The 23,009-nt window shown below is 30.4% G+C and overlaps 1 protein-coding gene across 1 annotated transcript in view; it reads left to right on the top strand.

Annotated features, from left to right (window-relative positions):
- The window catches only part of LOC107450391 (uncharacterized), a gene marked incomplete in the record, with an annotated part of 40,895 nt that overhangs the window by 14,725 nt on the left and 3,161 nt on the right, over positions 1–23,009 (top strand). Inside the window, 3 exon segments of the mRNA XM_043040022.2 lie at positions 1,383–1,568; positions 14,634–14,926; positions 21,527–21,869. Of these exon segments, the coding sequence (XP_042895956.2) occupies positions 1,383–1,568; positions 14,634–14,926; positions 21,527–21,869 (822 nt within the window).

Genomic DNA, 23,009 nt, shown 5'->3' with positions numbered 1-23,009 from the left:
GGTTCAAACAATTTTTTTTTTGTTTCATTTATGCAAATACTCGATGCGGCCTAATTGGGTGTAAGTATTTTAAATCTGAAATTTATTTTGCTCCTAAAGCTATAGATTTTTTTTAAATGGCATTTTTAGCAAATTATTTGTTATAGTGGAGCTATGGGACATCATCAGGATTAAAAATACCTTGAAACCCATTCCTGGTAAATTCGTCATGCGTGACTGGGGACGTTTCTTCCATAAAGACTTTTTATTTTTATTTTTATAATCGTCGTTGAACGGCTGACCCAATTTTTGGGTTCTACTCCGTAGCCTTGTACTTTTGAACTCAATCCAGAAGACAAGGGAACTCCTGGATCAGGTATTGGGAGAAATTTGCCTTCGTGGAGGACTGTTTGATGGAACTGACCCGCATTTGCGTTACATGAAGTGGAAGACCACGCGAATCTCTCACGGTTAGCCTGACGGTGAAGAGACTCTAACCCATGTTCAGTCTACCACTGATGATATTTCACGTCTGCACTGTGGTCGGTGCGAGCCGGGTGCGGAATTCGTCTCGATCAGTCATCGCTCGGATTCGAATAATCGGTTCACCTCATAAAAAGGCGAACTGAGCCATTGAGGCACTCTATAATAACTTGTTCTGAAGCACACAGGGAAACAGTTCATTAAAGGGGAAGAGCTCCTACCGGCGTATGATGACATTCCTGGGAATGGGTTTCTGTGCACTTTGAATCCTAATGATGTGCTCTAACTCACCTAAAAAATTTTCGCTACCTTTGTTTATATATAACATTTTTAAACTTGTACATTTCAACAAAAAATAGACTAAAAATGTCATTTAAAAAAACTATTTTGGGGAGAGAAACCGATTACAGATTTAAAATCAATAATATTAAAGTATATAAGACCAGTTTTAAAAATAACTCTCATGCAACAGAAAACAAGAACAAAAATTCCTCAGTATAATTTCTGCTTTAGATTATTCATTTAAATGTATAATTTTGACTAAGTTACCGAATTTCGACTTTAAAGTTGAACTTTCGTTGAATTCGAGTTTGAACTTTTAAAAATTTTAAAAATGCTTACAAACTTGCAAGTTAAAATTCGATAACTAAGTTTAACAAAGCATTATTTCAATGAACAAAATAAAGCAAATATTTAAAAATATTAATTAGTTACTCATTATGAATAAGGAAATTCCGAACATATAATTACCTTTAGCTTAACATGGGGGGAGGTAGTATCTCTTATCTGTCTGAAAGGGACCCTTAGTGAATTTTTGTTGTCACTCAAAAAACGTTTTTGTAATGTTTAATTGTTTTATTATCAATCTTGTCATAGCTTTGTATTAGAAGAAAAATATAATTTAATGTACTTATTTTCAGAGAAAATGTTTTCGTCATCGAGCTTTTTCGAAGAACCGAACTCGATTTATCCAACTATCGAAGAACAGGTAGAATTATGCCGAAAAATTGCCGAATCTTTATCTGATGATTGTAATCAGAAATCAAAGGGTGCCAATATGTTTTTCAAGAGAGTGAAAAAAGCAGAAAAATGGATTGTAGCAGAATGTAAGTAGTAATTAAGATAACTAAATATACGCTGAGAAGAAAAGTATGATAAAAAATACCAGAATATGATAAAATTTAACACGTTTCTGGCTCTATGAGAACATAAAATGGCCGGTAATTTTTATTGAAGCTCTTTTGTAATGTATTGTTAAAATTAATAATGAAATATAGTTTTATAAAATGCGATAAAATTTGGTAATTCTATCATGATGCCTTTAAATATGGCATAAAAACCATTTATTTGGCTAAATTTACTTTTCAGTGTTGTATTTTTTTTAATGTGTGGTATAGGAATTATAATTTTACCAGAATACCAGAATATGATAAAAGTTACCGTGTTCCTAGCTCTATGGAACACCCAAAAATTCGGTAATTTTTAGGGAAGCGCTTTGGTAATGAATTTGTTAAAATTAATTATTAAACATAGTTTTATAATATGTGATAAAATTTGGTAAATCTATCATGATGCCTTTAGAGTATGTCATAAAAACCATTTATTCGGCTAAATTGACTTTTCTGTCTTGAATTTTTTTTTTTAATGTGAGGTATAGGAACTATAATTTTATCTGACCAGAAAAACTACAAAATGAATTTCTTAAATAGTGTATACTTGGTTTCTATAACCATAACTGTTTTTTCTTTTTTGCCAGAAATGTCATTGCCAGATAGTATAGGAGTTTTAACCGGAATTTTGTTTCTCCCTGTAAGTTGCACAAATAAAAAGAATAATAAATAAGCAGGGGATTACGTCATTTTTGCTCAAAATTTTTGGAATCCCTGTCAAAAATGAAGCAAAAAAGTATGCTCCTTAAGGGTCTAAATTAGCATTTAATTGAATAATTTAATAAAATCTCTTTATTGAACTCTAATGAAACACGGAAATGAAAGCATTAAAACTTGTTTAAATGCCGGATTAAGCAATAGGAGATCTTGAAATATAAAACGTAAAGTTGCCAACGAAAAAGGGAAAACAAAGGTGAGAAAAAAAACCAGAAAACACCTTTATTTTCCATATAGATCTTAATAGTAATATCTTCCTCAGTTTCGTCCAATCGCTTTTCTTCCCTCGTGAATGATTCGCCTGGCTTTAATCAAGTTTTTCTTTTTTTGCTTTCTCGTTTAAATATTAGTTTTTGGCAATTAATTATTTTGAAACCCTATTAGAAGTTTATATATATGAGCGTCAGCTGCTGATCAATCTGCTGAAAATTACCATCTAAAACAACAACAACAAAAACTGATTACTTTTATGACTATAATATTTAGTTTTTATAGACTAAATTGAAATATTGCTGAATTTTGTATGGATGTTTTTGCGCTAAATTTTTATTTGCGCTATATAACGTTATGAATGCTTTGTAATATTGAGAATAGTAACATCTTAATCAGGAAACATCTTAAACTGTTAACATAGGCAAATCATCAGATGAGGTAGTTGCTTTACCCTCTGCTCACTTCATATATCACCTTTTTCCTCAGTATTGCTTAGAAATTAGTTTTTCAAAACAAAGCAAATTAAAAGAAAACGTTTTTCTTTGATTACTTCTAACATCATCATTTCAGCCAAAGTTTTACTTTGTGAAGTGTTCTATGAGAATACCTGTCTAATCCCAAATTTATTTTCTATTTAATTACTTCTGCAAAAATAATATTTCAAATCATTAAATTTGTATCATCATAACCAGATTATCAGTAGACTGATATTATAACTATCGTTGAACAGCCGATCCAAATTCATGGGTTCACGACAACTAATGTTCAACACCGTAACCTTCTAATTTTGAATCCAATCCAGAAGACAAGGGAACTCCTGGATTGAGTATTAGGAGAAATTTTTCCTTTGCGGAGGACTTTTTTGATGGAACTGGCCCGCATTTGCGTTACATGGAGAGGAAGACCACGAGAACCTCCCACGGTTAGCCTGACGGCAACGGGACTCTAACCGATGATCCGTCTACTACTGAGGATATTTCACGTCAGCACTGTGGTCGGTGCAAGCCGAATGCGGAATTCGTATCGACAGGGATTCGAACCCGGCTCGCCTCATTGGAAGGCGAACGCTTTATCCCCTGAGCCATCGCGGCTCGCAGTAGACTGATAGTAAAGACACAGTTCCCAATAGAACAACAAAGTCAAGCATCACTGGCTGAGGCCAATGAACGGGTGGGTTGACGACTTTGATCAGCCTGCGTAGAGACCAAGGGTTCACGGTATAAGCTTCTCGTTAAACTCTTCAACCGTAGAGTGCTCGACTTCGTGCGCGGGTCGTCGACCTACCGAAGTGGTGGAGCTATCCTCTCTGTTGAGGATCAAAATTGTGATGGCATATCTTCGGATCATCTTCAGGGATGTTTCCCAGACTGCCGCCAATACTCCATTGTGCAGATCAGGTGTGACGTAAATAAAAATACTACATAACCAGGGTTGTGGAGAAGGAGTTGAAGAAACTTTCTCAAGAGTGGGAATCGAAAAAAATACTTGACAAGTTGTAGTGTGAAACATTTGCCCGATTTCGACTTCGAAGGACCTAATTCGCTAGTTGTTAAGTCCTGTAGATTAAAAGAAGAAAAAAAAGTACTTTGATCTTATGAAAATTAGACAAATATTCATAATTATGTAAGCAGAAATATTAGTCTAACAAATATTAAAAAGACGATTTAAATTTTTACTTATCACATATATGCTTAATTAATCATATTTGAACGCTTTTGAGCCTATATTAACCAAATTATGACAGAAAAATCAAAGAAACTATTTAAAAATCAAGATTAATTAGTAGATTATTAGTAAGTAATCATTTAATTTATCAATTCCAAATTTAAAAAAATTTGCTAAGTTAGTAAATTACGTTTAAAAAAAAGTATTCGAATGAATATAATGTATCAGTTTTAACTGCGTCCTAATTCGTGAATATTCATTGTTGCAATAAAGGGTTTATGTATGTTTAATGAAGCCACTATGTTAAATGAAACACCATTTATTTAAATTGTACATGACAAAATGGAAATATATAATTTGAAATTAACAATTTCTTAGTAATAATAGAAATACTTTCCTGAGATTTGGTGGAAATTTTAATTAAGTTTGAGACTGAGTCGAGCTTTCAAAAAAGTCCAATGTCGGAGTAGAACATTTCACCTGACGACACCATCGCTCTAATCGTAACAAAAATGGAAAATTTGACTGAGTTTCCATAATTTTCTGTAGAAAATAGGCTAATCCTAAAGAAATGCAGTTCTCATCAATTATTGCGTTTATGTAGTTGAAGCTGTCCGTTAAGCTATTGCTCATTTTAAGTAAAAATTATTATTATCATCATTATTATTATTAGAATTGGTAGTAGTTCTAGTTGTAAAAAAAAAGTTTGACGTTTTCAATATCTTTAAAAATCATATTTTGCTTTTTATTAGAAAAACATTAATAGTAAAAAACAAATGATAAACACCATGTGATTATAATAAAGTATTAATCACAAGTAAACTGCCGCATTAATGCTAACTGTTATCATCATCCAAATAGAACTCCGTAAGGTAAATATATATTTGTTGGCAGATTTAATAATGTTTCTTCTTCCTGTTAGAAGCCAACTAAACTAAGAAAAACACACAAAAGAAGTCGCTCAAGTTTCGAGACTTCCTTGACTCACTACAAGAAATGCTAAGAAAAGATTTTGGAAATTGTGGAAACACATTGGTGTTAGAGCCTGAATAATGAAGGGGGAAAAGTATTGCTCAACTTTAAACAAATTGTGTAAAAAAGATTCCAAGGTTAACTGTTTAAAAACATTTTAAAACTTCAGTTATAGGCAAACTTCAGTTTGATACTTCAATAAAATGAAGCCAATAAAACTACAACAGTTAGCATTGTGTAATAAATGACAGTTTATAAAATTTCTAATGAAAGAAAAGTGTTTAGTTGTTTAGGGCCTCTCTTTAGAGTTACACTGGTGATGTGGTCATATATAGTGATTATGGATGGCGGTTTGATCTTTAGCACTAATCCTAAGACAATCATATGCAAATCATTTAGATCATATGCAAATGATAATTCTAATCGATCCAACTCCGCACCACGTTCCCCAACCACAACTGGGACCGAATGTGGCTTTAAGAACACAGTGCATTTTATATTAGTCCTAACCATTAAGTTGATTTAGAAAGGAAAATAAGTTTTTTATAAGAATAATAAGTATTTAAGGAAAATATGCATTTAAAGATAATATGTATTTAAAAATAAAGTGGTTAATATGGTAAATTCGTTTTTAAACTATATTAAAAGAGAAAATAAAGTAATGAACAGTTTATAAAGCCTTCCTATATACCTGCTAATAAGAAATGATTTTTTTCTAAGACAGAAGCCCTTTAAATATTTAAGAAACTGGTGTATTGTTACTATAAAAGTAAGTACCATAGTACCCCAAAGTTAACTACTTGACTCCAATCCTATATTTGATGAAATTCGTGATTTAAAGCAGATTTTTTCAAAAAAATGTCTCACGGAACCCTAGGGTTCCATAAAAAGGTCACAGAAATTCCGAGACTTTTAAGGGTTCATATGCTCACAATTGTAATAAATGGCTTGTGGGTTCATAATGTGCAATAAATAGCTTATCTCTGTGTTCATAATTGCAAAGGTTCAAAATTGTAATAAATGGTTATGTGTTCACATTTGCCGATCAGTTTTATTTATAAATTCGAGTTTCCAACAAAAGAAAGTCGTTCATTTAGGGCAGTAGTTTCAAATACCCGGGCCGCAGTTCCTGATAGTGGATCAAATGGTACAGTTCCGCTCACGGAACAATAAATTGTTTTATAAGAGAGAAATGCATCACAGTTAATATGGTTTTTAATAACCATGTTTGCAGTGGTGTATTTCTCTCGGGCTTGCATGAATTCTCATTAACGTGAGATTTAAGCCATAACCGCGCATGTAATTTTATTTTATAAACGTTGCTGCCGACCCAATTTTCAGATTTACGGCTACTAATATTCAACTCCATAGCCTTGTAATTTTGAACCCAATCCAGAAGACGAAGGAACTCCAAGTTCAAGTATTGGGAGAAATTTTCCTCCGTGGGGGACTTTTTAATGGAACTAACCCGCATTTGCGTTACATGGAGAGGAAGACCACGAGAACCTCCGACGGTTAGCCCGATGGCAAGGAGGGCTCTAACCCATGATCCGTCTACCACTGAGGTTATTTTACGTCAGCACTGTGCTCGGGTGTGGAATTCATATCGACCAGCCATCGCAGGGATTCGAACCCGGTTCTCACTCCATGCATTTAATTGTATTTTATTTTAAATGCCCATTTAAATACAACTAAATTAGTATTATTAAATCTAAACAATCTAAAATGTAAACAATCAATGCTCCCCTCTCAGAGAGCCCCGATAAAATTATCAAACATTAACTGGTCCGCGGCGATAAGAAGTTAGGGGACATTGCCGAAAAAATTTGGTGGCAGCTGTTATAAAGAATCGTGATTTTCCGCTACTCTAAATGAAATTCAATTATAATAAAGCATTATGAACCAATTCAAACTATTTTTATTACTAGCTCACACTGATGCATTTCAATTTGTTTAAGTAACATATTTTTGAATTATTTTTTAACTAGGTAGCAAAGGCATTTTTATTTTTTTTCCAGGTAATATATATACATTTTTTTATTTTCTTACTAGTTAACAAAGGTGTTTTTATATTTTTTTATTAGATAGTAACAAAAGTAATTTTCATTACATTTATTTGTTTTTTTTTTACTAGCTAACAACAAAACATTTCTGACTTTTCTCTACTGGGTAACAAGGGCATTTTTAAACGTACTTTAATAGATAAAAAATTTATTTTCATACTAGTTAACAAAAATATTTTTTAATTTTTTTACTATATAAAAAAGTATTTTTAATTTGTTTTACTAGTTAACAACAAAACATCGTCGACTTTTTTTACTGAGTGATAAAGGTATTTTTGAACTTTTTTTACTAGATAACAAAGGTATGTTTGCAATTTAAAAAAAAACACGCTTTATTAGATTTTTTTTAAAAAATCATGTAATGTTTGAGTTTTGTTACATTATTGCGCGTACCATATTAAATGTATACAATCCCTCGAATATTTTTTTTCATTATTTTCATAACTTTTTTTATCCAATGTTCTTTATCTACTTTATGTTCATGTCTTCAGCTTATCGCCTTGAACGCACAATTGATTTATTAGCTTCTATTTAAACTAGGTATTGCTCAAAAATAAAATTTTCTTCAAATATAATTTCTACGTATTATAAACTGCTTTTTTTGCGTATTATAATGCATGTGATTAATGCATTTTTAAAAAACACTACGCAATCGTATAAAACATTATAACACCCATAACCTACTTTCCTGTTGACATACAAAATAAAGATACTTAATGGGAGCAAAGCTAAATATTTTTCCCCTAACTTTCCAATGCTTTTAAGCAATAAACCATCGTCACACCTCTACCACAGTTGGACCCCTTCCAAAAGGCAAATTTAAGGTATTTCCGGCCTCAGCAGAAAAAAAAAATAATAAAATAAACAAACAATTGTATTCAATTGTTAGGTAGAAACTAAAACGTAGTCTATCATTCTACCTCGGATTCCGAGCAAATTTAGAGACTATGGGATTTAATTGAGAACTAAGAGCTGGCAACGTGTCTGCTATCAACATTAAAGCTGATAATAAAAATGATGTTCTATATTTCATAGTTTCCGTGGGTAGATTACAACGAATGAAAATATCAAATATAATTTTGTTTAAATCATAAAAATATTATTATTTAAACAAAACTTTTTTACTAATATAAATAGAAAATTTAATAATTAAATTAAAGTGAATTTTTTACTTGAGTTAGAGTAATTTTAAACAATATTTCACTCGAAAATCACGTCAAGAATCCCAAAAATATCGCAACAAATTTTTGTATAATGCTCCAGGTATAAATAAAATTAACATGAATAAAATTGATATTAGGGCTCATTGCAATCGGCTTAAAATAAATCACACTGTTGAAGCCATGAATGTTATTTTTCCTATTTGACTTTAAAGTACCCCATAGATAGCAATAGGCCTAGTAGGTGTCAGACTGATTATGAAATTTTGGAGACTTGTCCAATTAACCTAAGGCGGTGCAAAATGGCGTTGACTATTTGACTTTAAAGTATCTGCACTCATAGATAGCAATAGGCCTAGTAAGTGTCAGACTGATTAGAAAATTTTGGGAACTTTTCCAATTAACCTAAGGAGTTGCAAAATGGTGTTGACTATTTGACTTTAAAGTATCTGCACTCATAGATAGCAATAGACCTAGTAAGTGTCAGACAGATTAGAAAATTTTGGAGACTTGTCCAATTAACCTAAGGCGTTGCAAAATGGCGTTGACTATTTGACTTTAAAGTATCAGCACTCATAGATAGCAATAGGCCTAGTAAGTGTCAGACTGATTAGAAAATTTTTGAGACTTGTCCAAGTAACCTAAGGCATTGCAAAATGGCGTTGACTATTTGACTTTAAAGTATCTGCACTCATAGATAGCAATAGACCTAGTAAGTGTCAGACTGATTAGAAAATTTTGGAGACTTTTCCAATTAACCTAAGGCGGTGCAAAATGCCGTTGACTATTTGACTTTAAAGTATCTGCACTCATAGATAGCAATAGACCTAGTAAGTGTCAGACTCATTAGAAAATTTTGGAGACTCTTCAAATTAACCTAAGGAGTTGAAAAATGGCGTTGACTATTTGGCTTTAAAGTATCTGCACTCATAGATAGCAATAGACCTAGTAAGCGTCAGACTGATTAGAAAATTTTTGAGACTTGTCCAATTAACCTGAGGCATTGCAAAATGGTGTTGACTATTTGACTTTAAAGTATCTGCACTCATAGATAGCAATAGGCCTAGTGAGCGTCAGACTGATTAGAAAATTTTTGAGACTTGTCCAATTAACCTAAGGCGTTTCAAAATGATGTTGATGATTCGCAAAAAAAAAAAAAAAAAAACGGTTTTTCTATTACCTTATGACATAGATTGGAAAAAACGTTCCTTTTTAATCAGCACGCGCTAAAAAATAAAAAAAAAAGTCGTCGGTTTACGGTTACCCAAAATTACATGAAAATTCCACGATATTGAAACTGCGCTTAAAATTTCTAACTGTTCTAATTCTTTCATAGATGATATTTTTTTTATTAGTTGCTATGTTAAACTTGCTATATAGTAATATTATTCATTTCTAATTTTGAAAAAAATCATATAAATATACCTTTAAGTAAATCTATTTATAACATTTGTTAAAAAACTCGCATTTTTATAACTTCATTCTTTTTAATTTATATTTATGTTCTTCTTTACTACACGAATACATGGAAATTCTATGAAATATCTTTTTCCTGTACACTAATCAAGTTTTTATTGAATCTGGTCATAAAACTGAAGCACAAATATAAGATGATTTCGCTGAGAGAAACAAGCTCTTCGATGCAATAAGAGAAGCGAAGCCAATAATGGTATAAAGTTTTCTTGGCTAACGCCAAGTATTCTTAGTTAATCTGGAGAAAACGAAATTCTTATTCAAGAATTCCGTTAAATTAATTTGTTTCAAAACAATATATAGTTCTATGACAGTTTTAAAAGCTTTACTAGAAAATGCATCTCCTATGGCTTTTAACAATCATAACTATTATAGTTTAAATCAAACATTTTATTTTTAAAAAAAAAAAAAAGAATACAAAATGGTTTATCCACTCTACTTTTCGTAATAATTTTATGATGATTTTTAGCCTTAGAACGTTTCTTAAAAATTTAATTCAAGCGTTTATTTTGATCATTCATGTAATTTTGTGATAAAATTAGAATCAAATGAGCTTATTTTCATAAATATATATTATCAGGTGACTTGATCGAATCATAATTTGATAATCAATAATCAATTTTCTTTAGTCTATTTCAACAAGGAAACAATTGAATATGAACTTTTTAGCGATCTTCTTAGTAAATATGTCACGGTTAAAGTAATTACCGTAACATATTATATTATTAATAATAACCGTTACATACAACCTATTATTAATAATAGCCGGTAATAATTAATAATAACAGTTATAATTAATAATAATAAGTTTTTTAGTAAATGTGATAAATTATGCACGCACATTAATCAGATAACCTATTATTATTAATAGTTGCTAAGGAACTTTTGTCTGCATAACTAACAAAGCATAATTGATTAAAACTTCAACTCTAACGTGATTTTTATGTACTGTTATCTGTCTGGGTGGTAGTAAATTTATTATATTGAACTTTATTTTGGTAATTTTACTTCATTTTGGAAATTTTTAATAATAACCATATATACTATACAACATATATACTAACTAACCATATATACTGACTTAAGGATCGGACAGCACATTAGAGACACCTCGAGAAATGCATTGCCGTAAGAAATAAATGTATGAAAGGATCATTCATATTTGAAAATGTTCAAAAATCCTTATAAATAATCTATATCTATAATAATAATATAAAAAGTTTATGCTTTTGCATAAATTCCAGTACCATTAATTATTTAAAAGGTAATGTGTACTGGCTTACAGCTTTATTTAATCAAAAACGAATTTTGCAGAAAGGTGATTGCCCAATTCTATAATAGTTATTTTCCTTCATTTTTATGACATGTAAGCTCAGGCAAAATCAAGCTACATCTCCGAATTAGTACTTTGAAAACTATCTGAAACAACGTGTTTATTTTCTTTACAGTTAGGCTTTTGGTTCTTTCTATGAGTCAAAAAAAAAAGTGGTCCGCGGTAGCTCAAGGCATTGAGCCCTCACCTCTCAGTGAGATGACCGAGGTTTGAATCCCAGAGTTGGAATAAGTGGTGGCGTAAAATAACCTCAGTGATCGTGGATTCGAATCCTCTTGCCGTCGGGCTGACTGTGAGAGGTTTTTTCAGTTGTAACTCTTCATGTTAGTTCCATCATTAATTCATCTTTCCAAAGACTAGTTTTGTCCTAATGGTTGATCCTGAAATTCACTTTTGTCACCTGGGTTGGGTTCAAAGTTGAAAGGATACAGAGTTGAACGTGATAGTCCAGTACCCAGAAATGGGTCGACTGCTCAACTCAGGGTGTAAAATAAAACCTAAATAATGTAAAATCGATGGTCTAAAAACGGTAAACCAACGGTATATATATTTAAAAAAAGTTATGTTCTAAAATATTAATTTTTTGGTAAAATTGTATTAAATTCTGACAATTATGAGTCAAACAAAATCACTAGCATCATTTTGGTAGCGAATAAAACTAAGTATAGTTAAACTTTTTTTTTTTGATGATTCGAACGTATAAAAACGTGTTTTGCTCAATTAATAACGTAAGTTCACCAGGAAAGGCAGCAAATAATTTAAAAAAAAAGGATTTTTTTTAAAAACTTTTTAATTGTGTCGGTATTGTGTGCATAACTGCGCAGTCTTAATTAATGCCGATTTACTGATAATTTATTTTTTATTCTCCCGAAATAAACGAGTACTTAGATATAATACGTTAATAAATATATAAATGAAAAATAATCGTTTAACTTTAAATACGCTTTTATCATAAAATAAGCCTCGAATCATATGCTTTGTTTATACACTTTTAACATCTTGCACAAGAACCATTTCTAACACCTCATGGAGGAGCATCACAATATTTCAAGATCATCTTAAGAAAGAAAAAAAGGAAAGTGAGATTTCGCATTTTTATCCTTAAAAGTAGAAATGTATCTCTCAATCCACATAGAAATAGCTAAAGAAAGCCTGTGAGGATTCCACTTGTAGAGTGTCATTACTCAATGATAAGAGCTTCCACTTCTTTTTTTCTTTACATACGATAAGGAACAAAGGAAAAGAATGAAGGGCTGTTCTTAGATTCTGTCAACAGCACTTGTTAGCTCGAGGACTTGTTAGCTCTTTTTCCAAATAAGAACGAAAAAGCCCCAGCAGTAGTCCTTCCTCTTTATGGGTAGAATTCTATAATCTTAACAGTTATGGTGACAATCGTCCGTAATAGAAGAATAAAACTAACATGCTTATGGAGAATAAAGATTTCTAATGTGTCTAATAAGTCCGAACAGAATAGCTCGAAAATGGACGTTAACTGAGAAAATAGGCGAAAGTTTTTATTTATCTATTTTTGCATACTTTATATTTTTTTGGGGTGCTAAAAACGAATCCGCATTTTGCGACCAAAGTTTCCTACATGAAAAACCTGGGAAAATCCAGTTTTTTTTTACATGTAACCTTTTTTATGCAGTCTAAGAAACTTCTGGTAGCATACTTGTAAATAGGAAGAAGAAAAAAATTCTACAAATTCTATACCTACAATGTTCCCGTAGGTAGTAAATCATTGACTTGTGAGGATAAGAATAATTACTATAATATTAGAATAATGTCACTCTCAGTGCTTCAACGGAGAAAAAATAGAGAAAAATAATTTAAGTTAACCGTGGGAGGTTCTCGTGGTCTTCCTCTCCATGTAATGCAAATGCGGGCTGGTTCCATCAAGAAGACCTCCACGAAGGCAAATTTCTTCCAGTACTTGATCCAGGAGTTCCTTTGTCTTCTGGATAGGGTTAAAAAAATTACAAGGTTACGGAGTTGAACATTAGTAGTCGTAAACTCAAAATTTGGGTCGGCTGTTCAATGACGGTTATAATATAAAATATAAAAAAATAAACTCAGGCTTGCAAAATTATGAAAAGACAGTACGTGTTAGTAGTAATCCCTCCCCTCCCCCCTTTTGAGGCAGAAAAAGAATTCCTTTATGTTAACCTATGGAAAACTGTACATCCGGAATTTCCTTATATTTAGTAAGTAACTAAATAAAATTTTCGAAAAATTTTTGTTTCATTTTATTCCTTCCATTGATGTTCTATTGATTATAATCAACGAAGTTTATAGTTGTAAATATTTTCAGAACTTTTTCAAAGTTTAATTTTAAAAATGCTTACAGCATTGAAATTTTAAATTTGTTAAGTTTGTGGCGCCAGGAATATATACTATAGTATACATTTCAATAGAATACATTTCAATAAATAAAATGAAACAAACGTTATTTAAAAATTTTAATTATTTACTGAATAAATAAGTTCCGGGTATTTAATTCTTCCTAGTTTAGCACAGAGGAAATAAAAACCTTTTTCTGTCGGTAGGTAACCCTTAAGAGAATTTCAAATGAGCGTTATGTAAATAATAATAATGAAAATGCTACTACAATTTGTAAATAAGTCTAACAATAAAGGCTATAAATAATAAAGGTTCAAATCTTCAAATTTTCTATTGGTTTAAATAACAATAAAAATAAAATATTAGAAAGAAAAATGTAATTTTACTTTTAATGTTCTTTTAAATATAGGTAACTTGTAAATAAGTCTAACAATAATGGCTGTAAATAATAAAGGTGCTAATCATCAAATTTTTTATTGATTTAAATAATAATAAAAATAAAATAATAAAAAGAAAATATTAAAAAGAAAATGTAATTTTACTTTTGATGTTCTGTTAAGTGTAGGCAACTTGTACATAAGTCTAACAATAATGGCTATAAATAATAAAGGTGTTAATCATCAAATTTTTTATTAATTTAAATAATAATAAAAATAAAATATTTAATAAGAAAAATGTAATTTTACTTTAAATGTTCTGTTTAGTATAGGTAACTTTTATTTATAGATATCTTAAGTTTAGGTATGAGTATCTATTGACAAGTATAAGTCAATTGGCAAGAATAGATATCTTATTGGCAGATCGAACATAATGTATCATTCTCGACATCTATGAGCTATTTGGAACTAAAATAATTAACAGAAACTCAACATCAGTACGAATTCACTCGTCAATGCTTTTTTCTTTTCACTAATTTGACATGAAAAGTTAAAAAATATTTTAAGCAATATATTAACTGTAATTTTCACCGAATTTGATTGCAGTTTTCCCCTGATATTTAACTTCTGTTACCAATGAATTCAACTTTGAAAATGATATTTACATTTTAACACAAATTTTGTTCCAGCAAATGCAAAGAATGAAAAAGAATCCTTGGATTCCAGCAAGGATCCTTCCAAGATACCTTACGTGAGGCCAAGTAAAGGACTTCCTAAATTGAAACTTATTCTAGATCCTCGCCAAATTATAGACATGAAAAAACTGATCGAAGAAGGAGTCGATATTGTGCAGCACAATGCTGTGAGTCCCGATGTTTGCCACGATATTGTGAAAGATCTGAACTCGCCAACAGGCAAAGGTGCACAGCTATTCGCCAAAAGAAAAAAGAAGAGCGTCGAATGGATCGTCGATGAAGACAAGGTAACGAAAATTTGACGATTTTATGTTGTTGTTGTCGTTTCTAATGCCACTTGCTACACGGTCACGCCTGCTTGGTGAAACCGAGCAAATTTAAGGCAGAATGTGCGTTTCTTGCTTTTCAGTGGCGCCATCTATGGCCAAGAATTCGAATTCTGCCGCACCATACGTCACACCCGTTTATAGGGCGGACCCATTCATACATCCATTCATTCATCCACAGATCGTAATTTTGACCTGTATCAGAGAACAATCGATATCCAATCCAGTATCCCCAGAGGTAATGATTTGTTATGGAAACATGGAGGACTTTTACAACTCGACAGATTTAACGTGCATCAGTCACTTTACTTCGGATGATTTTATACACACTGGTTTAACAAAAAAACCTTTGCTTGCTAGAAATAAATTCACAAAGTAACTTTATAATTTTAATCAGATTGTTTATCTGACATTTACCAGTGTAAGATCAGATAAAATACATTTAGAAATTATAATTTTATTTGATAATATTACCGTCAAGAACAACTAGGTATTTCACTAAAAAACTAGACAATTCAGTTAAAGGATATAAAATTATTTAATTCTACGATTTAATTAAGTATTCTATAGAATACCGATTACTTGATAGTTAAAGCATGAAATACGGCACTCGAAAGTTCTTTGAACCAGTTTTAGCTCCTTTTAGTCAGCTTCGAACAGCTTATAGCTACACTGCGATGACGTGTGTGCGTACATACGCTTTATTCCGTTGCTTTCAGAAGTAGTTGCTAATATGAGCAATGATAAATTATATCCTTATTATTTATCAAATAATCATCCGCAATAGTGACAAAATATATTTTTCGCGAGAGTTTAGCTATTTTTGATCAATTAATTTATTAAATAACTTCTAAATTGTTTATTTTTCACTTTAACGGTCTATCATTAGTTATTTCATAGAATAACTGGGTAATGTATGAAAATTTTCATCTATTATATACTTTAACTGACTTGTCTAGTTATTTCATGAAATACCTAGTTATTCTATGAAATAACTGAATTATACACTTTAACGGTAACAATCACACTGCTAAAATTATACTTAAGAGTACCCTTTAGAGTTAGACAGTAAAAAAAAAAAATATTTCCTCTAAGTTACGAATGTTCGAAATTTTCTCATTTAATTCACTAATTAATATTTTTGAAAAATTTTAGTTCGATTTTATTCATTGAAATGTAGTTTATTCAACTTAGTCACCAAATCTTAAGTTTTCAGGTTGTAAGTATTTTTAAAACTTGAGTTTTGAATAACTTAGAAACACTTTAAAATTTAGAAAAAAAGGTTTAAAATACTTACAGTCATAATATTTAAAATTCGGTTCACTAACTAATTAATATTTTTAAAAAATTTTTGTTTCATTTTATTCCTAGAAATGCGTTTTATTCAACTTATTTACCAAATTTTAAGGTCGCAAGTAGCTTAAAAACTTCAATTTTGAAAAAATTTTAACTTTGAAACACTTTAAGCTTTGAAAAAAGTTTTAAAAGCTTACAGCCATTTAGTTTAAAATTCGGTAACTAAATTCAATAAAACACAAGTCAATGAAAAAAGTAAAATGAAATTTAATCAAAACATTTTTCTGTTCGAAGGGCACCCTAAATATATGTCTAACTAAAATGATTAATTTTATCACGAAATTATTATAAACTAGTCACTAAATAAATGAAATTATAGTTATTTTCATTTAAGCTCAACATCTTTAGATACGGGCACTTAAAGAACATAATTATTTTATTTTACAACTGACGTTGATCACATGACATAATTTTTAGTCTACAATTATCAATGATTAAGTAGGCTACAGTCTTTTAATAATTTTCAGATTTTGTACATTGTAATTTTGTAATACACATTAAAATTATTTGCGTTTTTAACTTACGCAACAAAAATTAACATCGAAAAATAATTTTGATGCACCTTAAGGAATTAAATGTGATAATTTTTTTATAGTAACTTTTAGTCTAGACTTAAATGCCTAAAACATATTTAACACTTGTTCAAATTTATTTTCTTTATAAGAAAATGGTTTACCTTTTTTAATCTTTAACACAGCTTAATATAACTAATATGAAGAAATCTATTTTTAACCACAAGACAGGAAGTAAATTTATTTTTAAACTAAAAAATGTTTTGATAAATCTCTGAAATATTCTTAAGAACAGTTTTAATCAAATTTAACATCGATTAATTGACAGAAACTATTTTTCATTTCTAGATTTCTATAATTTTTTTGCAAAGAATGAATATAATTAAACAATTTTAATTAAATGAAATAATTAATTTTCATATTTTTATGAACAATATGAATAGAGAAAAATCTTTAATTCCTTCTTAAGGATAAGGCCTGAGGGTTAATTTTCGTAAAGAATTTTTTTTCTCTATGCCTGATATTTTGATTGAATAACATGCACAAAGCAGCCAATTAATGTTTTGTCAAATTTATTTTAAAAATAAACAGTATTTAATGTCTAATCAGAGCGGTTATTGCCATTTCCAATTTCAAAGCAGAAAATACGTTTTTAGCTACTTATTAGTTTTTATACAGTAAGTTTTATTTGCATAAAATACAAGAGATATTTTATCTAAGTTTAGCTTTTTGTTTTTAATTGGAAAATGTTTATTAGAGACTATTTTCAGTGAAATATTGGAAATTTTTGTTTACAAGTATCGCAATCATAGTTATTGTTTCCTCAGTAGCAACAACAAGAGGCAATGTATAAAGTTAATAAATGCAAAAATTTTAATAAAATTTATTAAAATTTAATAAAATTTTAAGAAAATAATAAATAATTATTAAATATATACACATACTTTCTATGGACGAACAAACAAACTCCAAAATCAAATGTTGGAATATTATTTGTACAGTGAACATGTGTACAGTGAACCGTATAACATGTACAGTGAATCGAGGAGAAATATTACACCTCGAATCCAATGATCGGATTTTCACCTACTAAGAAAAAATTATAATCGATAAATGATTTAAGAAGAGAACTCAAATATGTTAGATAAATAGTGTTAACTATTAAATTACGAAATCAAACACAAAGACGTACTTTTTCTGAATAAATATACTTTCTTCTTTATTAATTTATTTTTGGCTTATGAGTATTCAAATTTTTCAGATAATTATTATATAAAATTTAAAAAAATATTAAATAATTATTAAATATTAATTTTTACTTGAAAATATATTATAATAAAGGAACATATATTATGATAATTAAAATATGTTATAGTAATAAATTGAGAGAAATAAATTCCCATTGAAAGTTCCATGAAAGTGAAAAAGGACTTCCGATGAAAAGTTTCCGATTCACTAAAAAAAGGTCTCGCAAGGTGACAAAATACGCTATATTTCCGTCAAAAAAAATAATAATAAAAAAAAAAATAGCATATTGTCAATCAAATTTCTGACTTCTTTCCGCTACTAGTTTCAATCGCTTACAGAGAACTACGAGCAGAACTAAACTCGAAATACAACTTATCATCATTCGAAATTTCGACAGATTTTTGACCAGCTAGAGTGCTCAATTTTCAACTGGAGCTCTATGTCTAAAGCCGATAGGTTACGATTATTTCCGAAATGTAGGAAGCAAAATTTATCTCCTTTTAATCGCCAATCGAAGTATCAACGATTTTCCGGCATAAACACAAAACTAAACTAAAAATTAAAAAATAATTTCATTTTTGTCACAACTAAAACAAAACGAGGACGTAATAACCTTCGTAGAAAACTCGTCGCAGATCAGACACGAATATTATTTACACAACGATGGAATTTTGCCTTCAGTAACTGCTGTTCCCATGATCGGATTTTCACGTACGAACAAAAAGTTTTAATCTATAAATGATTTAAGAGGTGAACTGAAGTATGTTAGATAATTAGTACTAATTAACACAATTCAAATTTTTCCGACTATTAAATCAAAACAATATATCATTTTTAAATATTTTTTACGTGGAAATATATTATAAAAACGAACTTAATAATTGAGTGCAAAACAAACATAGCACATTAAATTTCTGACTACTTTCCAAATAGCTAGAATACTCAAATTTTAATTTGTGTTCTGTGTTGGATAAAATTGCTAGTTTAAATCCTTTACTGACCACTGCAAACAGAAACGATCTCCAGAAACATCTTATCGTTATTTCGAATTTCGACTAGCTAGAGTACTCAATTTTCAACTGAAGCTCTGCGAATGATAATACAGGTTACAATTATTTCCAGAATGTTGCAGGCAAAATTTAATCTCCTTTTTATCGGCAATAGAAGTATCAACAATTTTCCGGCATAAAGACAGTAACAAACACAAAATTAAATAAAGAATGTAGTAAAATAAAATGTAAAAACTACGTTTTTCAAGCGAATTAAAAAGGAAAAAACAATTCCATTTTTGTTACACCTTTGACGAAAATCGAGTGCATCACCTTCATAGTAAACTTCACCACCGTCTCACACTTCTGTCTAAAATAATGCGCAGTGCGTTTTCTGTTTTAGGTTTGACGAAAATGTAATCATTTTGTTCATTTTTAATAGAGTTCCTGAATTAGAGTGCTGACTCGTCCGCCATTTTGGAGCAAAAAACTTTCACCCATGCGAATGTGCTACAAGATTTGGCAACTTATCGCTATAAATGACGTTAACCTCAACTAGAATAATGCGTAAAGAAAAGCGTGTTTACGTGCATCGATTTGCATTGTTTTTCGGAAACTTTTCTTTTAATACTTGAACAAATTCATTACAAAATTTATTATTATTGCTATTTAAAACAAAAATATTATTCATTACTAGTTTGAAACAGTTTATACACATTTTTGGTTCTTTAATAATTTTAAAATTAGAAAAAACCAAGCAAATGGAGAAGAATCTGTAAATTTATATTTAGATCAGATTTAAGCTCATCTAGAATTGATCCTGGTTTTAGACAAGTTATCCATTTCAGTTTTTTGGGGAAAGTTTTAAGGGACTTGTAATAGCTTCATGCCCTAATTTTTTGTTACCATCTTTCCTATTTGCTTTAAATTGAGATTCTTGGCAATGTACCTGCAAGTAAATTTGAAATACTTTTTTCATATTTTCATACTTAAATTTAATCACAATCATTCATAGTTTAAAATTTTTTAAACATACTCCCATCAAACTTTCTGCAACAGAAACTAATTATTTCAACAATTTAATACTAGAGTTTTAAAGAAGAAAAAAACATTTATGGATCCAAAAACGTATGAAAGATTGCATATTAAATAGATTTCTTATTATAAATGTAAAAAAAACCGTTTGAGCTTTAACCTTTATGTTACCATAGCTTTTTAATCCTGGTTCATTTAATTTTTTCGTAGTTATTTAATACGAAAAAATTAAATGAGCCAGGATTAAAAAGCTAACTATCTGACATATTGGTAAATCAAACTGATATACAATTGGAGACAGGTTTATATTTATTTTTCACAAAACAAAAGGAAATACTTAAAAGTGAATACAAGACTTAGCGATTCGGAGATAAGTTTGGCGAATACTTATTCAGCCAATCTCTTGCCTTTATTTACTTGGTTTTATACCACACAAACACTCAAAATTGTTTAATAAGTTATTAAATAAATTATTAAATGCTGCTTAAAGATCATATTTAAAATAAATTTTTTCTTAATAAATGCAATTTTCAATGAAAATTCTTATATTTGATTAATAGTTAGAACTGAAAAATTCAAGTAATCCCGAAAAATTATTCACCTATTTCTTTTTGAAGAAACAGACAAAAACAAGCATCCAGAAGCGAATTCTATAAACTTAAGGTCGTTTATACGCTGCATGCATAAGTAAATTAATTCAACTAATTATAAATAATGAGTATATACCTCACTTAAGCGAACTTCACTTCCTAGCTGAAAGTCATATCTTCCGCAAGTTATTACCTATTTCATCTTTCTTTTGTGATCTGATGGAAATATTAACATTAAAAAGCTTTTTTCTTTTAACTGTTTGTCCAATCCATCGCTCCCTAATTGCCCATATCAATAATTTTAAGTATCTAAATGGGCTTCAAGCTTTCGCGCTAATGTCAATACTACGTAACTAGAGAACTTGCTTGCTCCATAATCTCCGACAGTTCAGCTTTTATTATAGAGTAGCCTTACTTCTTAAATCACTTGAAAAACGTATTTTTAAAAAAATTTATCTATGTTTTTCTCCTTTCAACTGGTAAAACATTTGCGTAGTTTTTAAAATTCTTTTTTTCTTTCTTTTTCTCTCCTTCAACAGGTTAAACATTTGCGTAGCTTTCAACAAAAAAAATTTCTCTCAGCTGGAGAAAGAGTTCCGTAGTTTTTACTATTTTTATTTTATTTATTTATTTTCTCACTTAACAGTGCAAGTATTTGCGTCATTTTTAAAATTCGTATTTTATTTATTTTTCTCTCTCTCTTAATCTTTGAAACAATTGCGTATTTTTTAAAATTTTTATTTTATTTATATATTTTCTTTCTCAACGATTGAAACATTTACATAATATATAAAATTCTTATTTTATTTATTAATATTTCTCTTTAAACAGGTGAAACATTTGCTTCAAGAACGATATCAAATCGAGTACCCTTCACCGATAGATTATCCAGATTTAAGTCAGGAACCATTGGTTCATCCTAGGGTTAGGGCTCTTTCGGAGGTCAATTCCCAAGTTGTGAAAGACACGATAATTCGAGCAGCAGAAGCTAAGGTGATGACCTATCCCAATGCCGTACCTCACCTTCCCGTCATCTCATCTTTGGACAGGATGAACGAAAACGAAACTCCCGTACTTCATACACCCCTACAATCATCATGTTTTTCAAGAACTTCTGTCTGGTCTACTGATGCTTATAAATACAGTTATCCTAAGGGATGGACAAGCACTACTTGTAAGTACTACTTCAAATCTCTCTTGTTTCTTCTCTTTCACGCATATTTTGAAAAATATTCGAATTCCTCAAAATGGGTGTTTAAAAATAACGTGTCTTAATTAGCATATTAAAGATCAACCCTTCGAACCATGAAGTTTTAACACCTACTTCAGAGGAGAACTATTTTATTTTATAACAGTCGTTGAACAATCGACCCAATTTTTGGGTTTACGACTACTAATGTTCAACTCCGTAGCCTTGTAATTTTGAACCCAATCCAGAAGATAAGGGAGCCACTGGATCAAGTATTGGGAGAAATTTGCCTTCGTGGAGGACTTTTTGATGGAACTAACTCGTATTTGCGTTACATGGAGAGGAAGACCACGAGAACCTCCCACGGTTAGCCGGATGGCAAGGGGACTCTAACACATGATCCGTCTACTACTGAGGACACTTCACGTAAGCACTGTGGTCGGGGCAAGCCGGGTGTGGAATTCGTATTGACCAGCCATCGCCGGGATCGAACCCATGTTCACCCCATTGGAAGGCGAACGCTCTATCCCCTGAGCTATCGCGGCTCAGAGGAGAACTATTTAACAAATTCAGAATATTCAACTTCTCGAACTTGGGTCAAGTTCATGAGACATTATCTCATTTTCTGAACATTACCATCTAAGTGCTCGGACTCTTGATAAAGCTTCCATATTATTTTAATTTAACTAACTTTCTTTCTAACGAAATATATATATACAAAAATCCGGTTGGCTTAGTTATTGCATAAAAAATGCGAAAAATTGTGAAGTGTATAAAGTAAAGAAGTATTTTATGATTAATTTAGTAATCTCAATAGTATATTTTATTTGGCACTTCTCTTTCCAAGTTTTGGTTTTATATATTTGCGAATTTCGTTCCTTATCTCTCACATTAAATTTTGAACTCTGATAGACTCGAGCAGACATTAAGTCATATGAATCTCTAGCTTGGGTAAGCTTGAATTTTAAGTCTGGGCTAAAACCTCAAAAAGTAAGCATCGTCACTGAAATGTAATAAGTTCATCTTAGTAATATTGCTCCCTATATTCATTTTCGTTTGTTATGTTTTTTACGATCAAAAGTAGGGAAGATTTCCGTATCGGTACCTGCGCCGAATTTTGGCAAC

This window comes from Parasteatoda tepidariorum, chromosome 4, assembly GCF_043381705.1.
Source record: "Parasteatoda tepidariorum isolate YZ-2023 chromosome 4, CAS_Ptep_4.0, whole genome shotgun sequence".
Lineage (NCBI taxonomy): Eukaryota > Metazoa > Arthropoda > Arachnida > Araneae > Theridiidae > Parasteatoda > Parasteatoda tepidariorum.
Note: the sequence above shows the minus strand (reverse complement) of the source record. Positions and strands in the feature narration are given on the sequence as shown.